Raw genomic sequence first — 17048 nt, forward strand, 5'->3', positions numbered from 1 at the left:
CTAAGTGTCCATCGATGAATGGTTGAAGAAAATGTGATTTTATGTACATATGCATAGGCCATTTATTATATAATGTGTACAGTGTAATATGTGCACACAGGCACACACGCGTGCACAATGGAACGTGCCTCAGCCATAACAAAGAAGGAAACCCTGCCATTCGCGACACGATGGAATTTGAGGGCCTTATGCTGAGTGAAATCAGGCGGACAGAGAAAGACAAATACTGTGTGATCTCACTTACATGTGGAGTCTACAAAAGCCGAACTTCTGGACACAGAGTAAAATAGGGGTGACCAGGGGTGGAGACCCTGGGGGACCTGCGGAGATGCTGGTCAAAGGGTCCGAGCTTCCAGCTCTAAGGCGAATGAGTTCTGGAAATCTAATGAGCAGCGAGTGACTAGCACTGACGATAGTGTATTGTAGGCTTGGAAGTTGTTAAAAGGACAGAGCTTAACTATCAGCCAGCACACCAACAAAAAAAAAAAAAAAAAAGAAAAATGGTCATATGGTAATAGAGGTTTAACTAACCTTATTGTGGTAATCGTGTCACAATATAGCACATGTGTATCACACCATCATGTTGTACCCCTTAAACTTACATATGTTGTATGTCAGAGAAAGCTTAATAAAGCTAGGGGTGGGGGAAATCAGAGGAAAACATCTTAAAGGGACACACGCCCATAGTGCTAAGTATCTAGCTTGTCACCAAAAGGGGGAAGAGAAAGTCAAGCTTGAAGCCTTTTTATTCCACTCACCCTTTGTTTTCTAGATCTCGGCCATGTATTCGTCCGTAAATAAACCTGGACAGTCCGGGAATAAATCAGGACAGTCGCTGAAAGTGCCAGAGTCCAGCTCCACCTCAAGCCCAGGAGCTGCTCAGAGGTCCCCCTCTTCCTGTAGTGACCTCTATGCCACTGTTAAGGACTTTGAGAAAACCCCCAACAGCGTCAGCCCGTTTCCACTGGCGGGGAGACCCCGGGAGGAGCTGGAGCCTGATTATGAAGCAATACAGGCTCTGAACAGAGAGGAAGAAAAGGTCCCCCTGGAAACCAATGGCCACCATGGCCCTTTCCTAAAGGAGAACGACTACGAGAGCATCGGGGACTTGCAGCAGTGCAGAGATGTCACCAGGCTCTAGCAGCCCAGAAGACAGCCCCAGACAGCCCAGGACCAGCTGGCCGGGACATCTCTTTCATGGAAGAGAAGAAGCGGTATTTCCTACACTTTTCATGCTGCTTCCGTGAACTGAAGACAACGGAGATGCTGGAACCATGTCTCAGTCTCGGGGACTGTGAGGTACGTAGCTGGCTGTGTCCCAGGGTGGCCTGCCGGCCGGGCACTGCCACGCCCAAGCCCATCAGCCCACGCCCCGTGCCCTGGGACAGGTCCCGGTGTCAGTGGGAGAACCACTCCCGCCAAGACGGCCCCATCTGCCTAAACCACTGCCATTCAGAGGAGCCAGGTCGCCTTCCTTTCTTCTGCTGTGGCCGTCTGCTATTGCCCCTTGAAACCTTCCGAATTCTGACGGTTCAGTCCAAGGCAGTTCTCCCACAAGGCCTCACCTTGGCCAGCCACGGAGATGTTTGAAGATGGTAAGAAACCCCGGCTGCTGGTACCGTCAACTCACCGGATCGTCTCCTGGGGCGCCTCCTGAGTGTCTGATTTAGGGACTCCACGTCAGCCGCTTCCCCCAAAGTACCTGAAGTCATTTGTAGATGTTTTCATTTTATTTTTGTAGTCAAAACATGACCTCCCTCCCCCGCTGGTATTTGAAACTCTTCAGAACCTGTGCAGTATTTTCCACGAACGCTGTGGTACCTCTATACTTGTTTTAGCCCAGATCTCATTCCTCCAGAAGAGAGAGCCTTAATCTCTATGCTGGGACGCAGACCACATATCTGGACGGCAGCCGTGGCATCGTCCCTGAAGGGCTGTGGACTGGAATGTGTGCTTCTGACGATTCTGCGGCCACACCAGCAGTGTGGGTTTCTTAAGTTAACTGCTGCCCTAAGGTAATCTATCTGAGATTAAAATGTAAACATTTATTTTTCTTATATAAATTTATAAGATGTTTTATGTTTAACGCCTAATTTCTTGAAAGTGCCAGGAAAAAAAATGTATATTAACTATTTTGATTTTATGTACACTGATTTATATTCTCACTTTGAAAAGACACCATAAAGCACATAAGCTTAGGTAGTTATAAGTCGTTATCATTTTTCCAACCAAGTGTTTAAAACATGGAAGGTTTTTGAAGACTCAGCTCTTCAAATGGTACTTGGAGCTCTTAGCATCAGCTGGCTCACTGGAAAAATAAGTGGAATAATCCAAATGATCATTTTCAGTGGTTTGTGGTGGGCAATGTTGAAAAATTTGAAAAGGTGAGAATGGAAAGAAGAACAAAACCTGCCTAAGGATGACTGTGAATTATGAACCTCATGAAGATACAACACCTAAAGTTTAGTTACACTTTTAAGGAAACGGTGATGGGTTCTTCAGTCCCAGTGCTTGCAAATGCAAATTATCTGTTGAGATTTTTTTTCCCCTTTCATTTTACAAAAATCAGTATTTGGAATAACTCAGACAGAGAAATCAGCTTGGTTTGGATTTGAGCATCTCCTTAGATTTTATGAGGCCAACTCTGGAAACTTGTTCACTTTTCATTTTGAAACAAACCTGGTTGAAGGGTTGTATTATGCAGTGTGGGTTATAGAAAGAGAGCTACCCTGTACTGTTAAAGAGAGAGAGAGAAGCAATTATTCTCGACCGCTGTGACAGCTGGGACTTTCCAGGTGGGCTACTCTGGCTGTTTTCACTCTTGATGACAAAGAATGCAATTGGGAGGATGAGGCGTCTTACAAATTGGAGGGACCGTCTCCCTGGCATGTGTTTCCCATCCCTTGTGTTCATGGCTTGATTTTGTGACCACTCTATAATACGTTTCTGAAGCTTTAAAGTGAGCCCTGTTGGGTCATCTGGTTGGTTGTCACTATTTTCCAATCAGCCTGCTCTCCCACGTGAAATCTTCGCTGGCAGGAGGAGTCACCAGTGATTAGAAGATAATGGCAGAAAACCTTCGGGTCGGGGACTTGATGGGGAAGGTCCAAGGGCCTTGCGCTCTGAATCCATAGCCTTCACGTTTCGCCTGGCGGTTTTCACAAGTTTGACCCAACAGTCTCTCCGTCCTGGGGTTCCTTTAGCGTATGGTGACATAGCCATGTCACATTGCACACTTGGCTTTGTGCACACTGCAGTAACGTCTCTTGGGAGCACCCAACGGCTCAAACGTTTATTGTAGTTCATGACGTCTTACTCATTGCCAGGGAAGTAGGTGTCATCTCCAAAGCGTAACACCAGTTCTAGAGAGAGCAGCTCTTTACAGACAGCCATATCCTCCTGAAATTTCATTAGCAGAATTTCCCCCAGAAGAAGTTTTGAAATAAAGGCTATGCCCTATAGCCATAAAAATGCACTGAATCGTCTCTCTTGATCTGAGAACCCGTGCTAAAAATAAGCCAGGCTATAAAGTCTGATAAGTGTACTTAAAAAGGAACTGTAAGCCTTCCAGCACAGATCCTAAAAGAGTAACAGCACAGCCCCGGAGGGTGGGGGAGGGAGAGTAAACGTCAGGAGACGCTTCTGCCTTTGAGACCCCTGGCACCTTGGTGAAGTATACTTATTGACGTATCATCTGTTTTGACCTTATATAGGACAGTATTTCATAAATGTCGTCCCTTCTACTTTATTTGCTGAAAATCTGTGCTGCAACTTTTGAATTGCACAGAAGCCTATGGCTTCTTTCTAAAAAAAAAAAAAAAAAAAAAAAACTGTTTCATCTTCAGCTAAATGCTACAGACTTTAAATGTACGGAAGGTGATTATCAAAAAGAAGGAATTTACTGTATCTTTAAAATTCAACTTTGACATCCGTATTATATCATTCAATAATAATAACCTAGGTTATGTGAAATTATACAAAAAGACAAACACGTTTTAGGAAATATTTTTTTGTGTTATAAATCAGAATTATAAACCTACCTTGCCTAAAAATATGATCTTTGTTTTTATTCAGAAATTTGGAAAGTGTAGAAGAATTTTTTCTGCTGCTTTTGCTTTTTCTCCAATATCGTCAGCAGGAAAGCATAGCCTGTTTTATGTGAAATGTTTGAGGAAATTTTAAATTTTAGAAGAAAGTCATATTGGTAGATATATTTTCCACATATATTTTTTTCCTGCCCTGCACGAAATTACATCATTAGTTCTAATAAAGCTTTTGAAGGTATTGCTCTCCTTTGTGGGAAAAAAAGCTTAATTACTGATTTATCTGCCCTCAAAATCTGAGTTAATTCTAACTGAGTGCTAATGCACAATATGTAGCCAACACAAAGGACTAAAATTTAACCTCAGTATGTCACTATATCTGTTTCTCATTTTTCTAATTACAGCATTTACTCACTTTAACCAGTAATAAGTTACATATATATGAGATGTGTATATACACACATATATACATATATACACATGTATATATTTAAAGAGTTGTTCTGGTGCTTCATTAATTAGGATACATCCTGTCATGTGTATCGAATGTTTAGCCAACTAGTCTAAAGACTGTTGTCATAAGAGCAGGATCAAAGAAACAATTCTCCCATAGTTTTCACTCGGTAATCACAGCAAAACCTTCTTCGGTTGCCCTCATTTAATTTTTCTAATGAATCAGTTCAGATGCTAAATTATGTCCATAGTTCTGTTAGTTGAAGAACAGGGGTGTTTCAGATTGTTTCATCATACATGTGACTCACTATATATTCACCCTGATGGGAGGAAATGAAAACAGGTGTTCTCAGCTAGGTGATGCAGAAGCCACAGGGGCTGAGCAACCAGGTGGGGGCCACAGCGAGGTGACCCCCCCAGAATCCACAGGGCTGTCAGTTCTAGACTGACTTAGGACTCTGTTAAACAAGCAAATGATATTTGTTTCAGCACTCCCTGTAATCACTTCTATGACTCTGTGTGATCCAGTGACGCCGTTCTTCCGACACTGTGGATTCCTGGTACCCGACCAGCTTCTCTTTGGCTGCTGGACGCGTAGTAGGTTCTGATGGTTATTTCCTGGAAATCTTGACAGGCTTATTGTACCGTGTAACTGGGGAAAGTTAAAGTGTAATGTTTAGTGTTAATAAGTGACTGATGTGAAAATAGGAACGTGTGTCTCTAATATGGAATATGGCTTTATTTGCAGTGAAATCTGAATTCCTTGTCCTGTGGTCGTATGTTCTTGCTCTGTGTTGTACCTTTTGTTCAGTGCATTCTTGTTGACAGTAGACAAGTTGTACACACTTAGACAGCGGTCTGACTTACAGAGATCATTCCAGAAACCATGATACATTCAAGTTTTCATCTGGAATTACCAGAGTAAAGTGAATAAAATCATGGTCCAGAAGAGAACAAACATTCATAAGTGCTTGTTTTTCTACTGCTCATTCTTAAGTCTGTGTTTACAGCCAGCCTCGATTATACCGGGGGTGCCCAAAAAATGTCTACAAGTGGACACTTTGGTCCAAGTTGCTCAAGCAGTAGTTTGCCGTCATCAGAAGTGTCTGGACGCTGATGGGAACCACTTTGAGCACCTCTTGTAATTGCAGAAGTCAAACGTGACTTGTATTCATCTTTTGTTATCGGTGTATATTGAGTATTATAATTTTAATAGCTTTTTCCTTTCTTAAAATGTGTATACGTGGTTTTTTTTGGCACCCTCTGTATATAAAGTATTTTTAAACAGTATAAAGTATTGTTTTTCCAGAGTCTTCTTTTATTTAACTAAGAAATAGTAGTTCAGATCCTATTCATGCCAGGTGAAATGAGAAATGCAATTTTTGTTTAAATGGCAATTTTTTTAAAGCATTCGCTGTGGTAATCATTTCTCTTAATACAGTTAGATGAGATTTTTCTTGGCTCCCCGATTACATACTATGGGTATTTTTAAAAAAACATATTTTGCTCTGGGCATCTCAGATCACCTTGTGTGATGGATTAAAAGCCTGGTAATTGTCACTCCTTGGACTTCTGTATGTTAAATTGACAACAGTAAATGTTTTAATGTTGTTCCCTGTTAAAGAGATTAACATGTGTTCAGGGGAAGTTTGAAATACTGCTAAGCAAATAGGAATTCACATTCCATTGTTCATGGGTTGCTTGCCTCTTAAAAATAGTGAACTTACTGTCTGTTAGGCAGCCCTGATCAGTTTCAAAGTATTGCTCTTACTCAAAAATCCTCCAAAATCATTCATGACACTGAGTGACATTGTAACTCGTTGTCTCCAAAGGTCAAATTGTCCAATTCGCAAAAGGATGGGAAAGTTGTTTTCAATATTGGGAATTTTTAAACCTGAGTTTTAGTCCAAACATCTCTCTTATGGGCTTCAGCAGCTTGCAATGTTTCCCCTTCCTGACTCCGGCCTTTTAAGAAGCCCAGCTGAGGCATGGGGGCAGGAAGGCACCACTTCTTCGGCCTCCCCTGGGGTCCTCCTGCACAGGTGACCTTCTGCCCTTTGGACAGTGCCACCCCGGCCTCTTCCTGCCCCGGCCCCTCCATGTCTGCTGCTCAGAGGCCGGTCCATCACATCCTTTCAATAGGGATCCATCGCAGTGCTTGGTACCCATCCCCTGCCTCCCCACACCACCCGGTGAGCCGACAGCCCTGCCCCCCTCAGTTTCCTGCACTGCCAGTTGCCCAGGTAAAGCCGCAGGTCCACCTGGGGACACAGATGCTGGGGTTCCTTGTCGTGAGCTCTGCTAAGCCAGGTACACTCTTGCCACGTCTTTCATGAGCACGGTTGGCACTAAGGGGCCAGGGAAAAGAACCTTTTAAAAATTCTATTGAGAATTCAGACTCACAAATGCAGGAAAATTCACACCACGCTCTAACCGGGTAGGCTCATTGTCCTGACAACGTACAGAGACGGCCACCTGTCTCCTCGAGTTCTAGTGAAGATAGATCTTGGCGACAGCAGACCCATAGTTACCCAGAAAGTTGAAGGACGCTGATTACTCTGAGGGGAAATAAAACCCTTTCTTGTAAGAATTAATCATTTATAAAGTAAATTGAGTGTAACAGTTTTTTACATCCCCTGCCCCCTGGGAAATAGCTCTTGTGCGTTATATTAGTTGTAACTAGTTTGAGCTACTCTCCCGGGTCTCAGGGAGACCAGAAGGTTCCAGCATCTAACTGTGGAGTTGCCGGATACTGAGAATGATCCGACCTTTTCTAGGCAAACGCTCTGCTGCTTGCAGTGGGAAGCCAAGTGCCCTTTACGTACCAGCCCAGTTGGGGGGGAGGAGGTGACACAGTAGCTGAGGGTCTCCCTTTCAATGCACCCTAAGAATCTACCACCTGTAGTCTTGATAGTTTTGTTTAATTTGGATTTTTTTTTTTTAATTTCACTCTAAGTCCTCATAGATTGATATTTGAATGGATATTCTGGAATGCAGTTTTTTTTCCAAATTAACAGAACAGATATCTGCTCATTCTCTTTATACATTTAATTTTTAAAAGTCCACCCAATGTACCCATTAGGTACCCGTAATAGGGCAATGAATGCTAAGAGAGAGGCCAGCCCTGGCCCGGGACTCTGCAGTTCAGAACAGGCTTGTTGTAATGTCTGGTTTTGGTTCATTTTTAAACTCAACAAGTTGGAAACCACACGTTTAAACCAAACTCTTTCCTTTTCATTCTTAAGCTTATGCAGCATGCTTTTTTCTTTAACTTTAGCCCCCCACTGAGGTAGTAGAGTCTTCATAAATGGCAGGCGCAACTCGCGCTGAAGACCTGAGTCTGTCTGTAAAGGACTGAACATTCCTTTGACAAGTTCTCACGTATTTTTCACGTAGAATCCATCGGCGAACCTGACATGATGTTCTTGACCCATCCCATCAGCTTTTTTTTTTCAATTAATTTTTTGAAAATAGGCTTCTCTTGTACTTCCTGGAGCCATACTAGAAATGTACTTCCGGTGGGCGACGCCCTGACCGCCCACCGATGGCCTGGAAAGTGGCAGCATAGTCAGCCGTGCTTGTCGCTTAGGGAGAAGCATGTGAAATACATCAGGAAAGCTGAAGTTTTATCTTCAAATCAACAGCATTTGAGAGAGTACTGTATGCCTCAGATTTTGACACTTTTATTTTCAATGTCTTTTTTTTTTTTTTTTTTTTTTTTTTGAGTACCAACTACATACTTGATTCTGGAGGGTGGGCCGGGCATGGATCAGAAGTAAAATTTGAACTAAGTGACATGGGCAAGACTTCCTGCCCTTGTATATCAGTTTGTATGTCTCTGGAAAATGTGTTATCCCAACTTCCTGTCTACCACTCTCTCTTAAGGAGCAAACCTTAAGTAATATAAATGAAACATAAGACTGTCTCAAAGATTTAAATTATTGTTTAGATATTTCCTTCTTTGTAAACTCAGGAATAAACCTGGCTTGTGGATAGCATAGTATGGCCACTAAAGCTATAATCTGTAGGTCACTAGATGGATGCATCCTTTCAAATATATTTCATTTAAAGAGTTCTGACTTTGTTTTAACTGGGAAATGCTTCATAATGGAAAAACAAAACCAACAAAAGATTTCCATAAACTGTTTCTAGAAAAGTGTAGCATCAATTTGACATCTAACCCCAGAGTGTATGTTTCTTGCCTATAGTATTTCAACAATTTTTATGGGAGAAAAAAAAAAACCACCCTTTTTTTTTTATTTCTTGGAAAAGTGAATTGAGGTGTTGAATTCTCAGAGGGGACAATTTATGATTTAAAGAGAAGCATTGGTTCTGGAGATGAGCTCACGGCTCTTGGTCCCTGTTCCAGCACTGACTTTTCTGTGTGACCTTGAACGAATGATTTAACTTCTCTGTGCCTCAGTTTCTCCAAATACAAAACGGAGATCATGATACCAACCATCGCCTACCTCATAGGGATGTTATGGGGACAAACGAGATAATATAGATAAATACCAATGCTTTGAACTCGGGAAGAAAGGTGCTATATACATTGAAGTTGTATTGTTTTTAATGATCCAATTATTTTGTTTAGGGTTTCAGCAATAGCAATACTGTTAGTCACGGTAACTATGTTTCAACTGGACGCATATTTACAACTGTCTTCTGTGGCCAGATCATAACCATTCATCCAACAACAGTACCTAAGGAACTAAAACGCTTATTTGTTTTCTGTGTTTCTGCCTGTAGGATTTCTGTTCTGAATGTTCCCAAAAGGCTGGAGTTTAATTTCTAATATCTTCTAGTTTACATGTAATGAACCTTATTCAAGCTGTGTGTAAAAATAGAATTACATGTAAATAGCAGGTACGTTGTAATTAAAGGCACTTATCAAATTGTCTTTGTTCTTTTTTAATTGCAATAAAGGCCAGTTTTATATAACAGCTTGTGGAAATTCATTTGCTATTTGGGAAGGTCAGGCTAATTTACGTGCCCCTAGTGCATATCCAGGGTTCGGGGATTTTAACCATCGACTCTCCCGCGTGGCAGGAAGGAGGGCGTGCCTGATGGGCAGGCCAGAGAGTGGAGGCCTGCATCTCAAACTCTGCCAAGAAGGAGCTGCATTGCAGGCCCATGTCCCTGACGACTTGGAGGACACTGCTGGACTCCTCTGTGCCCTTGTGTCACAGAAGTGAGGGCCAGTGGTACAGAAGCCACTCACCAGGTTGTCTTGGGAATCCGTGAGAGAGCCAGCGTGGTAGCCAGCAGATGCTAACGCCTCTGTAAATGCTCACGGATGATTGTCACAAGCAGCCTGGGACGTTTTTAATGACACACACACTGCTTGCACCCCTGTAACAAAAGGCAACGTCAGCGCAATTACCCCGGCCATGAGTCAAACCCACCTGCTTGATGGCGCAGGGGGTGTGACCCCAGCATGGGACCCTGCCTGCCCCTTCCTGGTCATTGGAGAAATGCCTGGGGGCCACAAGGGAAAGCAGATGGTATCCTCCTGCCTCCTTTTGACCTGTGCCCCTTAACTCCAGGGTACCTCAAAACCCACAAACTGCTTCTTGTATGACCCCCTCCAACCTGGCCTCCCTCTCTGGCCTGTTCCAGGCTCCCCCCTCTGCCCCACCCCTTCTGCACAATTATAAATATTCACCCCTTTCCCAGTTTTCATAGGGACCGACTTGCTTCTTTCTACCGAACGAGCTCCTTCCTGCACGGGTTACTGACCCCACTCCTGGGACCGTTTGCAGTTTAAGAAGTACAGGCGTGTTTGGAATCCTTGGGTCGCAGACCAGCTTTCCCACCCGGGCTCCTGGGGAAATGGGGGTTCTGGAGCCCAGCACTGGGGCAGGCTTCCTGGGACAGTTCCTACGGTTCTGTCAGCAGTGTGCTGCCATTGCTGGCACACGGCACAGTTAACAAGTGTTCCTCCAGGGGAGTGGGGAATTCTGAGGCCTGCCTAAGGTGAGCCAGACATACTCCGCCTGTCCTGTGTGTCACTGTTAGAAAAACAATTGCTCACTGGCCCACCTTTCTCCCTCTGCGAAAACAACACCTACTATGAGTCTTTTCCTTTCCTCTCCTCTCCTGCCCTCCCCTACCCTCCCCTCCCCTCCCCTCCTCTCCTTTGATACTTCAGGATCTTACTGAAGGTACGGGCACCTCTTTAAGGTCACCATTCTGCATATTTGCTGTCCCTCTGGCTGATTCTTACAATCTCAAGGCTAAACCGTGCGTGATCCCAACCCAACGGCCCACCAGGCGTCACACCTGTTTCCACGGCTCCTTCTCTGTCTGTCCGGCTGTTGTCCCAAACTGCGAGTGGTCTGGAGTGGAGTGCAGCTTGCCCAGCTGCCCCCTTTGCCCGGGGGAAGAGGGGGAGGACAGGATTTAGCTTTGAAGTGTCCCGCATGGCACCGTTTCCTGCACACAGAAAGCCCTGAGTAGAGGTTTCATCTAATTGGAATTCTCCCACCTCTCTCTTCCGTAGTCCTCCGCGCCTGTCTCGGACTCGTGCTGATAAACTCGCAGGATTTTATACTTGAGCTCTGCCCCTCCCCGATGCCTCTCTGAGACTGTGACTTTCTGGGCTGATGGCCATGTAACAAGGCAGGCATGTCCTCCAAGTGAAACCGGCCCAAAAAACCGCAGCCAGGGCGGGGGGAGGCGGGGGGGGGGGAGCAGGGCGGGAAGGAAACATCTGACAAGCAGATAAACAGCGTCGCCACCTGGCAGAGTTGTCTTCTAAAACAGACAAGTCGTTCAAAACAAACAGCTTTCAATGCTCAGGTCCAAAAGGAAAAAAAATACAGAATTGCAACATCAAAGTAGAAAAACAAGCTAACAGGAAAACAGAAGAAACCACCGGAAAGCCACCTATTGATCCATTCCCTAAATATGTACTGAGCACTTACTATGTGCTCAAAAGCAGCGATGAAAGAAGCACCAACCCCCGCCTCGCTGGGGCCCTCCTGCCAGTGGACTGAGTGTCAGCTTTTAAACATTCAGGCTACTCAGCACTCAGCACCTCCGCTGGCTCTACCAAGTGTCTGGAGACCCACTTAGACGGGGGTCCAGAAAGGCCTCTGTGAGCAGGTTACAGTTCAGGGGCGACGGGAAGGTTAAGCAGGACAGAGAGAGCATCCCAGGCAGAGAATGCCCCCAACACCAAGCTCCTGGCCGGGAAAACCCCGCTCTTCTCACACAAGTGACATAAATCAACACAGGCCGCCTGCCAGGCCTCCCAGACTTCTCTTCCTCCGTCATCCCCACCCTTGTCCAGCTCACCCCCATCCTGAGTGCCTCTCTGGTACCTTCCGTACCATCACCAGAATTACCCTTCTAACGAGCAAGCCAGTTCTGGTCAGGAGGAAAGGACGGACTCCCCGAGAAAGTAACTATGCAGTAGCCCAGGCACGATCCCAGCCTGTGAGACACAGAGCAGGCAAGGATCACTGGTCCAAGGAAGCCTCCATTCCAGAGGGGAAGATAAATGATTCACCAAAATGAATCGCAGATCATGAATGTGATGAGTAACATAAATGAGATGGAATAAAGTAAAAAAAAAAAAAGGTGATGAACTCGGGTGTGTCTTGATTGGAGGGGGCTGAGGGTGGGAAGAGACGATATCTTTTATGTTGGATGACCCACGGGAGGCCTGAGTCATCTAACACGTGGGGAGGATCTGAGCTTCCTGGAGACAGATATGGAATATCACGGCACAAAGGGCAAAGACAGGTAAAGTGTCCAGTTCTAACAAACTGGGAAACGATGGAGTTTCCACAGAAGCATGATCGGCCACACGAGAGCCGCGTGTAAGTGTCATGTTCCATCATGACCACAGCCAGCGCTGGGTGAAAAACCACAGTCACGTGAATGGAGACGAGTGTCCGCTGAAGAAAGACGCAGTGAAGGAGCGAGCTGGCCCGCGGCCAGAGAGACGCAGAAATGTACCGGGATTAAATCATCTCTCCTGACCAGGCCAGTGCGAACCAACTCTCATTTTTTAAATTCAGATTAAAAATCATTTTACCACACACACACACACACATACACACACGCACAAAACCATATTCCCTACTCTCTCACTCATTACTCATTAATTACTGAGGCGCTTTTGAAAATGAAATGTTCTCGGTTCAGAGAGTCTTGTTGTCCCTTAAGATTATTGTTTAGCCTTTTGTGATTGTTGTTAGCTCTTTTTGTACATGGGCTTCAACCCTTGGGCGCCTCTCACTTCATTCCGTTTCATAACCGGTGGGATCCAGTGACCTTCGATTGTCCCCAGGGTCTTCCACATGCTTATTTAGCTACATCGTGTTCCTTGGGGAAGGGTAAAACTAACAGATTGGCTGTTGCCTTGGGAAAGTGGCACCTGTTCATGTCCCTTGGCACCGGTGGGCTCCCACGGTGTCCTGGAGCAGAGCAGCTGTGTGCTCTGGGCCCTGCTTTACCGCGCGCCCTGAACCAGACGTCCCTCACACCCACGAGTCCATAACCCCACGGCACCGATTTCACCTAAGGTCACGCCCCCTCTGACGTGCACACCAAACCCCACCCGTGCTCACGGGCACGTCCAAGCCTGTCCCAGGACGACTTCCGTGGAGCGCTGGGCCCTTCAACAGCCAGTGCCCCAGCGCGTGTCAAATCGCCCATTTCCTGTCCTGGTTCCTGCGACTGTTCTCCTTCCTGGTCTGCGATGATGCCCCAGACCCCACCTCTTCAATTTCCCTCGCTTACACAAAGCATTTGAGAAAGGAACAGATGCTGCCAAAGGTGAAGGTCAGCACTGATGAGTAAGCACCTCAGTGGGACGGCACGCAGCCCCCCCCCCGCCCCCCACGCGCTTCCTGTGAGCAGCCTGGCCTCCAGGGTCCCCCCCTGAACTCTGTGCAGTCCCGCTCTCCGCTGCCACGAAGCCCGGTCCTCCAGTTACACACTGAAACACTAATTAATGGGCCTCTCCATACAAAAGACCACCTACTCTGGGTCTCCCTCTTTGCAACAAAGAGAAACAAGCGGTGACTTTAAACTTTCGCTTCTTTTCTTCTCTGCTACAAACAGTGGAGCTGGATATCTCGGTCTACAAAGTAGCCACATCAAATAAGCCATTTAACCAGCCCACCAAAACGGAATCTGTGTTTCCTTTTTAAAAAAAACCATCCAGACCAGCACTTGGCCCCACGAGTAAGTGTCTGTTTAAATCCTGTTGGTACAGATGCTGCTCTGCGTCTCTCTGCACATGGCCCACGGAGACCGGGTTCCAGCCAATCTTTCCTTCATTCACCAAATCGAGGCCGAGCGCTTGACTTGGCAAGTACTTCATTCCCCTCTCAGAACAGCGGGCCTGCAGTCGAGAGAGGGCATTGCTGTGCGACCCAAGTCCACTTTCGAGAAACTAAATGTCCGTATGTGTGTCTGGGGCCGATGAGGGCAGTTATCCACCTTCGTCTCGCGTCTGGGTTACCCGGCCCTGCCCTCCTGAAATCCATCAGGCGCTGCAAACAGCATGTCAGAGCCAGAAGGAATATCCGTGTCCACCTAAGTCACCGGCCTCCTTTTGCAGATAAGACACGGAGGCCGAGAAGGGCACAGTGGTTTCCCTCCGGAGTCACACTTCCTAAGTCTCCAGGATACAAGGTCCCTCCCTGATGCAAGGATGGGCTGCAGGAAGGGGCCAGTGGAGAAGCAGAGTGGGAACTGGGGTGCCCACAGGCTCGCTTTGGGATCAAAGGCCAGAAATCAAACCCCAGTAATGCCACTTACTCACCACTCATCCTTTGTCAGCGCAAGAGCCAGTCTGTCCACGCCAGTCTACTCCCCTGTAAAAATGGGACAAAGGATTACAAGGAGTAAATGCGCGAAATGCCTGACTTCTTGTCTTACCTGACATGGTGTTTTCTCTGCTCCTCTGTTCAGAGACCCCTTTTCACCAGGGAAAAGAAAAGATGCCCTTTCGTCACCGTCATGACTCTTTAATGTCTGTCTTCCCCTCCCACCCCCTGCCCCGGTCCTACACAAGCACTCACACATGCACACACTCACGCGTACATACACACGCTTGGGCGTGCTCATGCACACACACACACACACACACACACACACACACACAGCATGGACCCCTCCCAGCCTGCTCACCAGCCCTAACAGCGGTGGCCACCGGGGACCCCCCCAGGGGTTCTCTGTCCACCGCCAGGTCTGGCTCAGACCACCAGCTGCCACATTGCACCCTCCTCCTTGGACCTGCAGGCCTGAGACAGGCTGCAATGCAGACACCACACTGGAGACGCTTCCTGTCTGGCTTTAATTAATTTCTTTGTTTCACTTGAAAAGACATCTTTAGCTGTCTAATCCACACTGCGCTTTGGCTGCGATACAAGCCTCTAAGTCAGCTGTAGAAAGTGGTTAACCTCTAATTCAGCGACAGAGGGGTGAGAAACAAGCCCCCTCGGCCCAGAGATCCAGGCAGGAGCGCAGGCTGGGGACCCAGCCATGCCATGGAATAGTATTCCGCCTTAAAAGGGCAGGAAATTCTGTGTTACCACGTGGATGAACCTTGAGGACATGATGCTAAGTAAACTAAGGCAGACACAACAGGACAAATCCCGCATGATTCCACTTATATGAGGGACCTAGAATGATGCACTTCATAGAGACAGGAAGTAGGAAGCTGGTTGCCAGGGGCTGGGGGGAGGGGGCAGGGGGAGTGGTACCAATTTTCTGTTTGGAGGCGATGAAAAAGTTCTGCAGATGGATGGTGGGGACGGCCGCACCCCACGTGAATGACCTTGATGACACTGCACTGTACCCTTCAACATGGTGCAGTTGGTCAATTGTATGTTACGTGTCTGTGGGCTCTGATTGAATTGGTTTGCGGTGTGGTTTGGACTCCGCGGATTTTTTTTTTTTTTAAACTCCCCCGGTGACCCAGGGGACAGCCAGCAGTCATTTTCTGGGACCTATAGAAACCAGTAGGGACCTGCAGCACCCACCTGAACCCCCAACCAAGACGAAGCCACGCTCAAAACATTGGGATGTTTTGTGGTGTTTTTGCTCACACGCGCGCCATCTCCACCCAATTCCCAGTGCCCCGACAGGGCCGAAGCGGCGCTGACCTTCACCCTCCGTCCTGTCAGGGCGACGAGAGGGACTGGCTCCATCGTCCTGATGCAGCTCCTTGGTACGGATGCCTTGGCGGCCGTGTCAGCTTGGAGACCATGACCCGGCTGGTTTTGCTATTTTCAAAAAGTAGGATTTTTAAAAGACTCACACAAAGGTTTTTGTGGTTGTGTTTTGTCTTTGTTGCTTTTCATAGAAACAATATATAATCTTTAATCCTTGGAATTCCATTCTGTTGATGCCATTAAAACACTATAGTTGAAAATGATTGGTCATTTGAAAGCTTAGTGCCTATACATAGTTTTCCTTATGTTTTTTACTCTCTGGGTGGGGAGGCGGGGAATAAAACCAGAAATAATAATCAGAAATTCAGAAATGATATTGGCTGGGTTTGGGTAGTCTAGCCTAAGACAGTCTGTTTCCTGGAACTGTCTAAGCCTTCTGTCTTTTTGTTTTTTTGACTGTTTCAGTAAAACACATACATACGCATACACACACACACACACACACACACACACACACACACACACACACTGTTGCTGCTCCTGGGGTCCTGGGATGCTGTACGGAGTGGGACACTGGAGGGCCAAGGGTCCCAGGAGAACAGGCACGTGAGCCTGGTCAGAAAGGAGGCTTCCTGCAAGGAGACAGACAGAGGTGGCGCGTGACATGACAGGCTCGCCCGCCTCTTCACATCTCTTGCCAGACAAACAGATTCTGTCTGTCAAGTTCCCTGAACTTTGAGTAAATGGGTGACATGCCAAGAGAAGACCGGAGCCAAGTCCTGAGCCGGAGTCCTTCCGTCTCCCAAGAGAGCTAAAGACAGGGGGCCCTGAGGGGTCAAAGACGGGGGCTCTGCCAATGTCCTGTCACTGGGAGCACCTCCAAACTCAGAGCCATCCTCAGGGAACCACAGTCCGAGAGGCCTGCAGGTGGAAGCAAACAGGACTCTTTCCTTTTTCAAAATACCACCACCGGCACATCCCCACTGCTGGAAGGTAATGGCGGATGTTTAAATGGTCAGGTCCACACCTGCGGGCAGTTGGTGGAGAAGAGAGATCTTGTGAGTCGGCCAGCTTCCCTTCCTCCCCTTTCCCTCACACTCATTTGTGCTGGGGGTAATCGTCTTAAACAATTTCCTGTGTCTTGGAAGTTTTGAAACACAGTTTGTAGTCAAAGCACAGCTTTGGTTGGGTTTGATATTGTTCCTCCAAGTTCATTGAGGGAGAAGGTGAGTGTGAAGTTGAGAGATGTCATGTCCTGCACTGACTTCCTTTAAATTTTCAAATACCAGTCCAGTGTTATTCACTCCAGTCACCATGCTGTCCATACACCTGCAGCGCTTACTTATTGTATCACCAGAAGTGTGTACCTTTGGACCTCTGTGATCATAAGGGTCTCCAAGTCTCTTGTGTAACATGA

At 46.6% G+C, this 17048-nt stretch overlaps 1 protein-coding gene and 1 long non-coding RNA gene across 3 annotated transcripts in view; one reads left to right on the forward strand and one right to left on the reverse strand.

Moving 5' to 3' along the window:
• Window positions 1-5641, forward strand: part of PAG1 (phosphoprotein membrane anchor with glycosphingolipid microdomains 1) — a 106790-nt gene extending 101149 nt beyond the window's left edge. For both annotated transcript variants that reach the window (XM_033126366.1, XM_033126367.1), the window contains one exon: window positions 773-5641. In XM_033126366.1, the coding sequence (XP_032982257.1) occupies window positions 773-1141 (369 nt within the window). In that variant the 3' untranslated portion in view covers window positions 1142-5641. The remainder of the gene's footprint in view (window positions 1-772) is intronic.
• Window positions 5642-8194: 2553 nt separating this feature from the next.
• On the reverse strand, window positions 8195-11117 carry LOC117033892 (uncharacterized). Its single transcript, XR_004424978.1, has 2 exons — window positions 10779-11117; window positions 8195-9848 (listed from the first exon to the last, which is right to left on the reverse strand). It is a non-coding gene; the product is annotated as an uncharacterized LOC117033892 (long non-coding RNA).
• Window positions 11118-17048: the final 5931 nt, after the last annotated feature.

This window comes from Rhinolophus ferrumequinum, chromosome 14, assembly GCF_004115265.2.
Source record: "Rhinolophus ferrumequinum isolate MPI-CBG mRhiFer1 chromosome 14, mRhiFer1_v1.p, whole genome shotgun sequence".
NCBI classification, from domain to species: Eukaryota; Metazoa; Chordata; class Mammalia; order Chiroptera; family Rhinolophidae; genus Rhinolophus; species Rhinolophus ferrumequinum.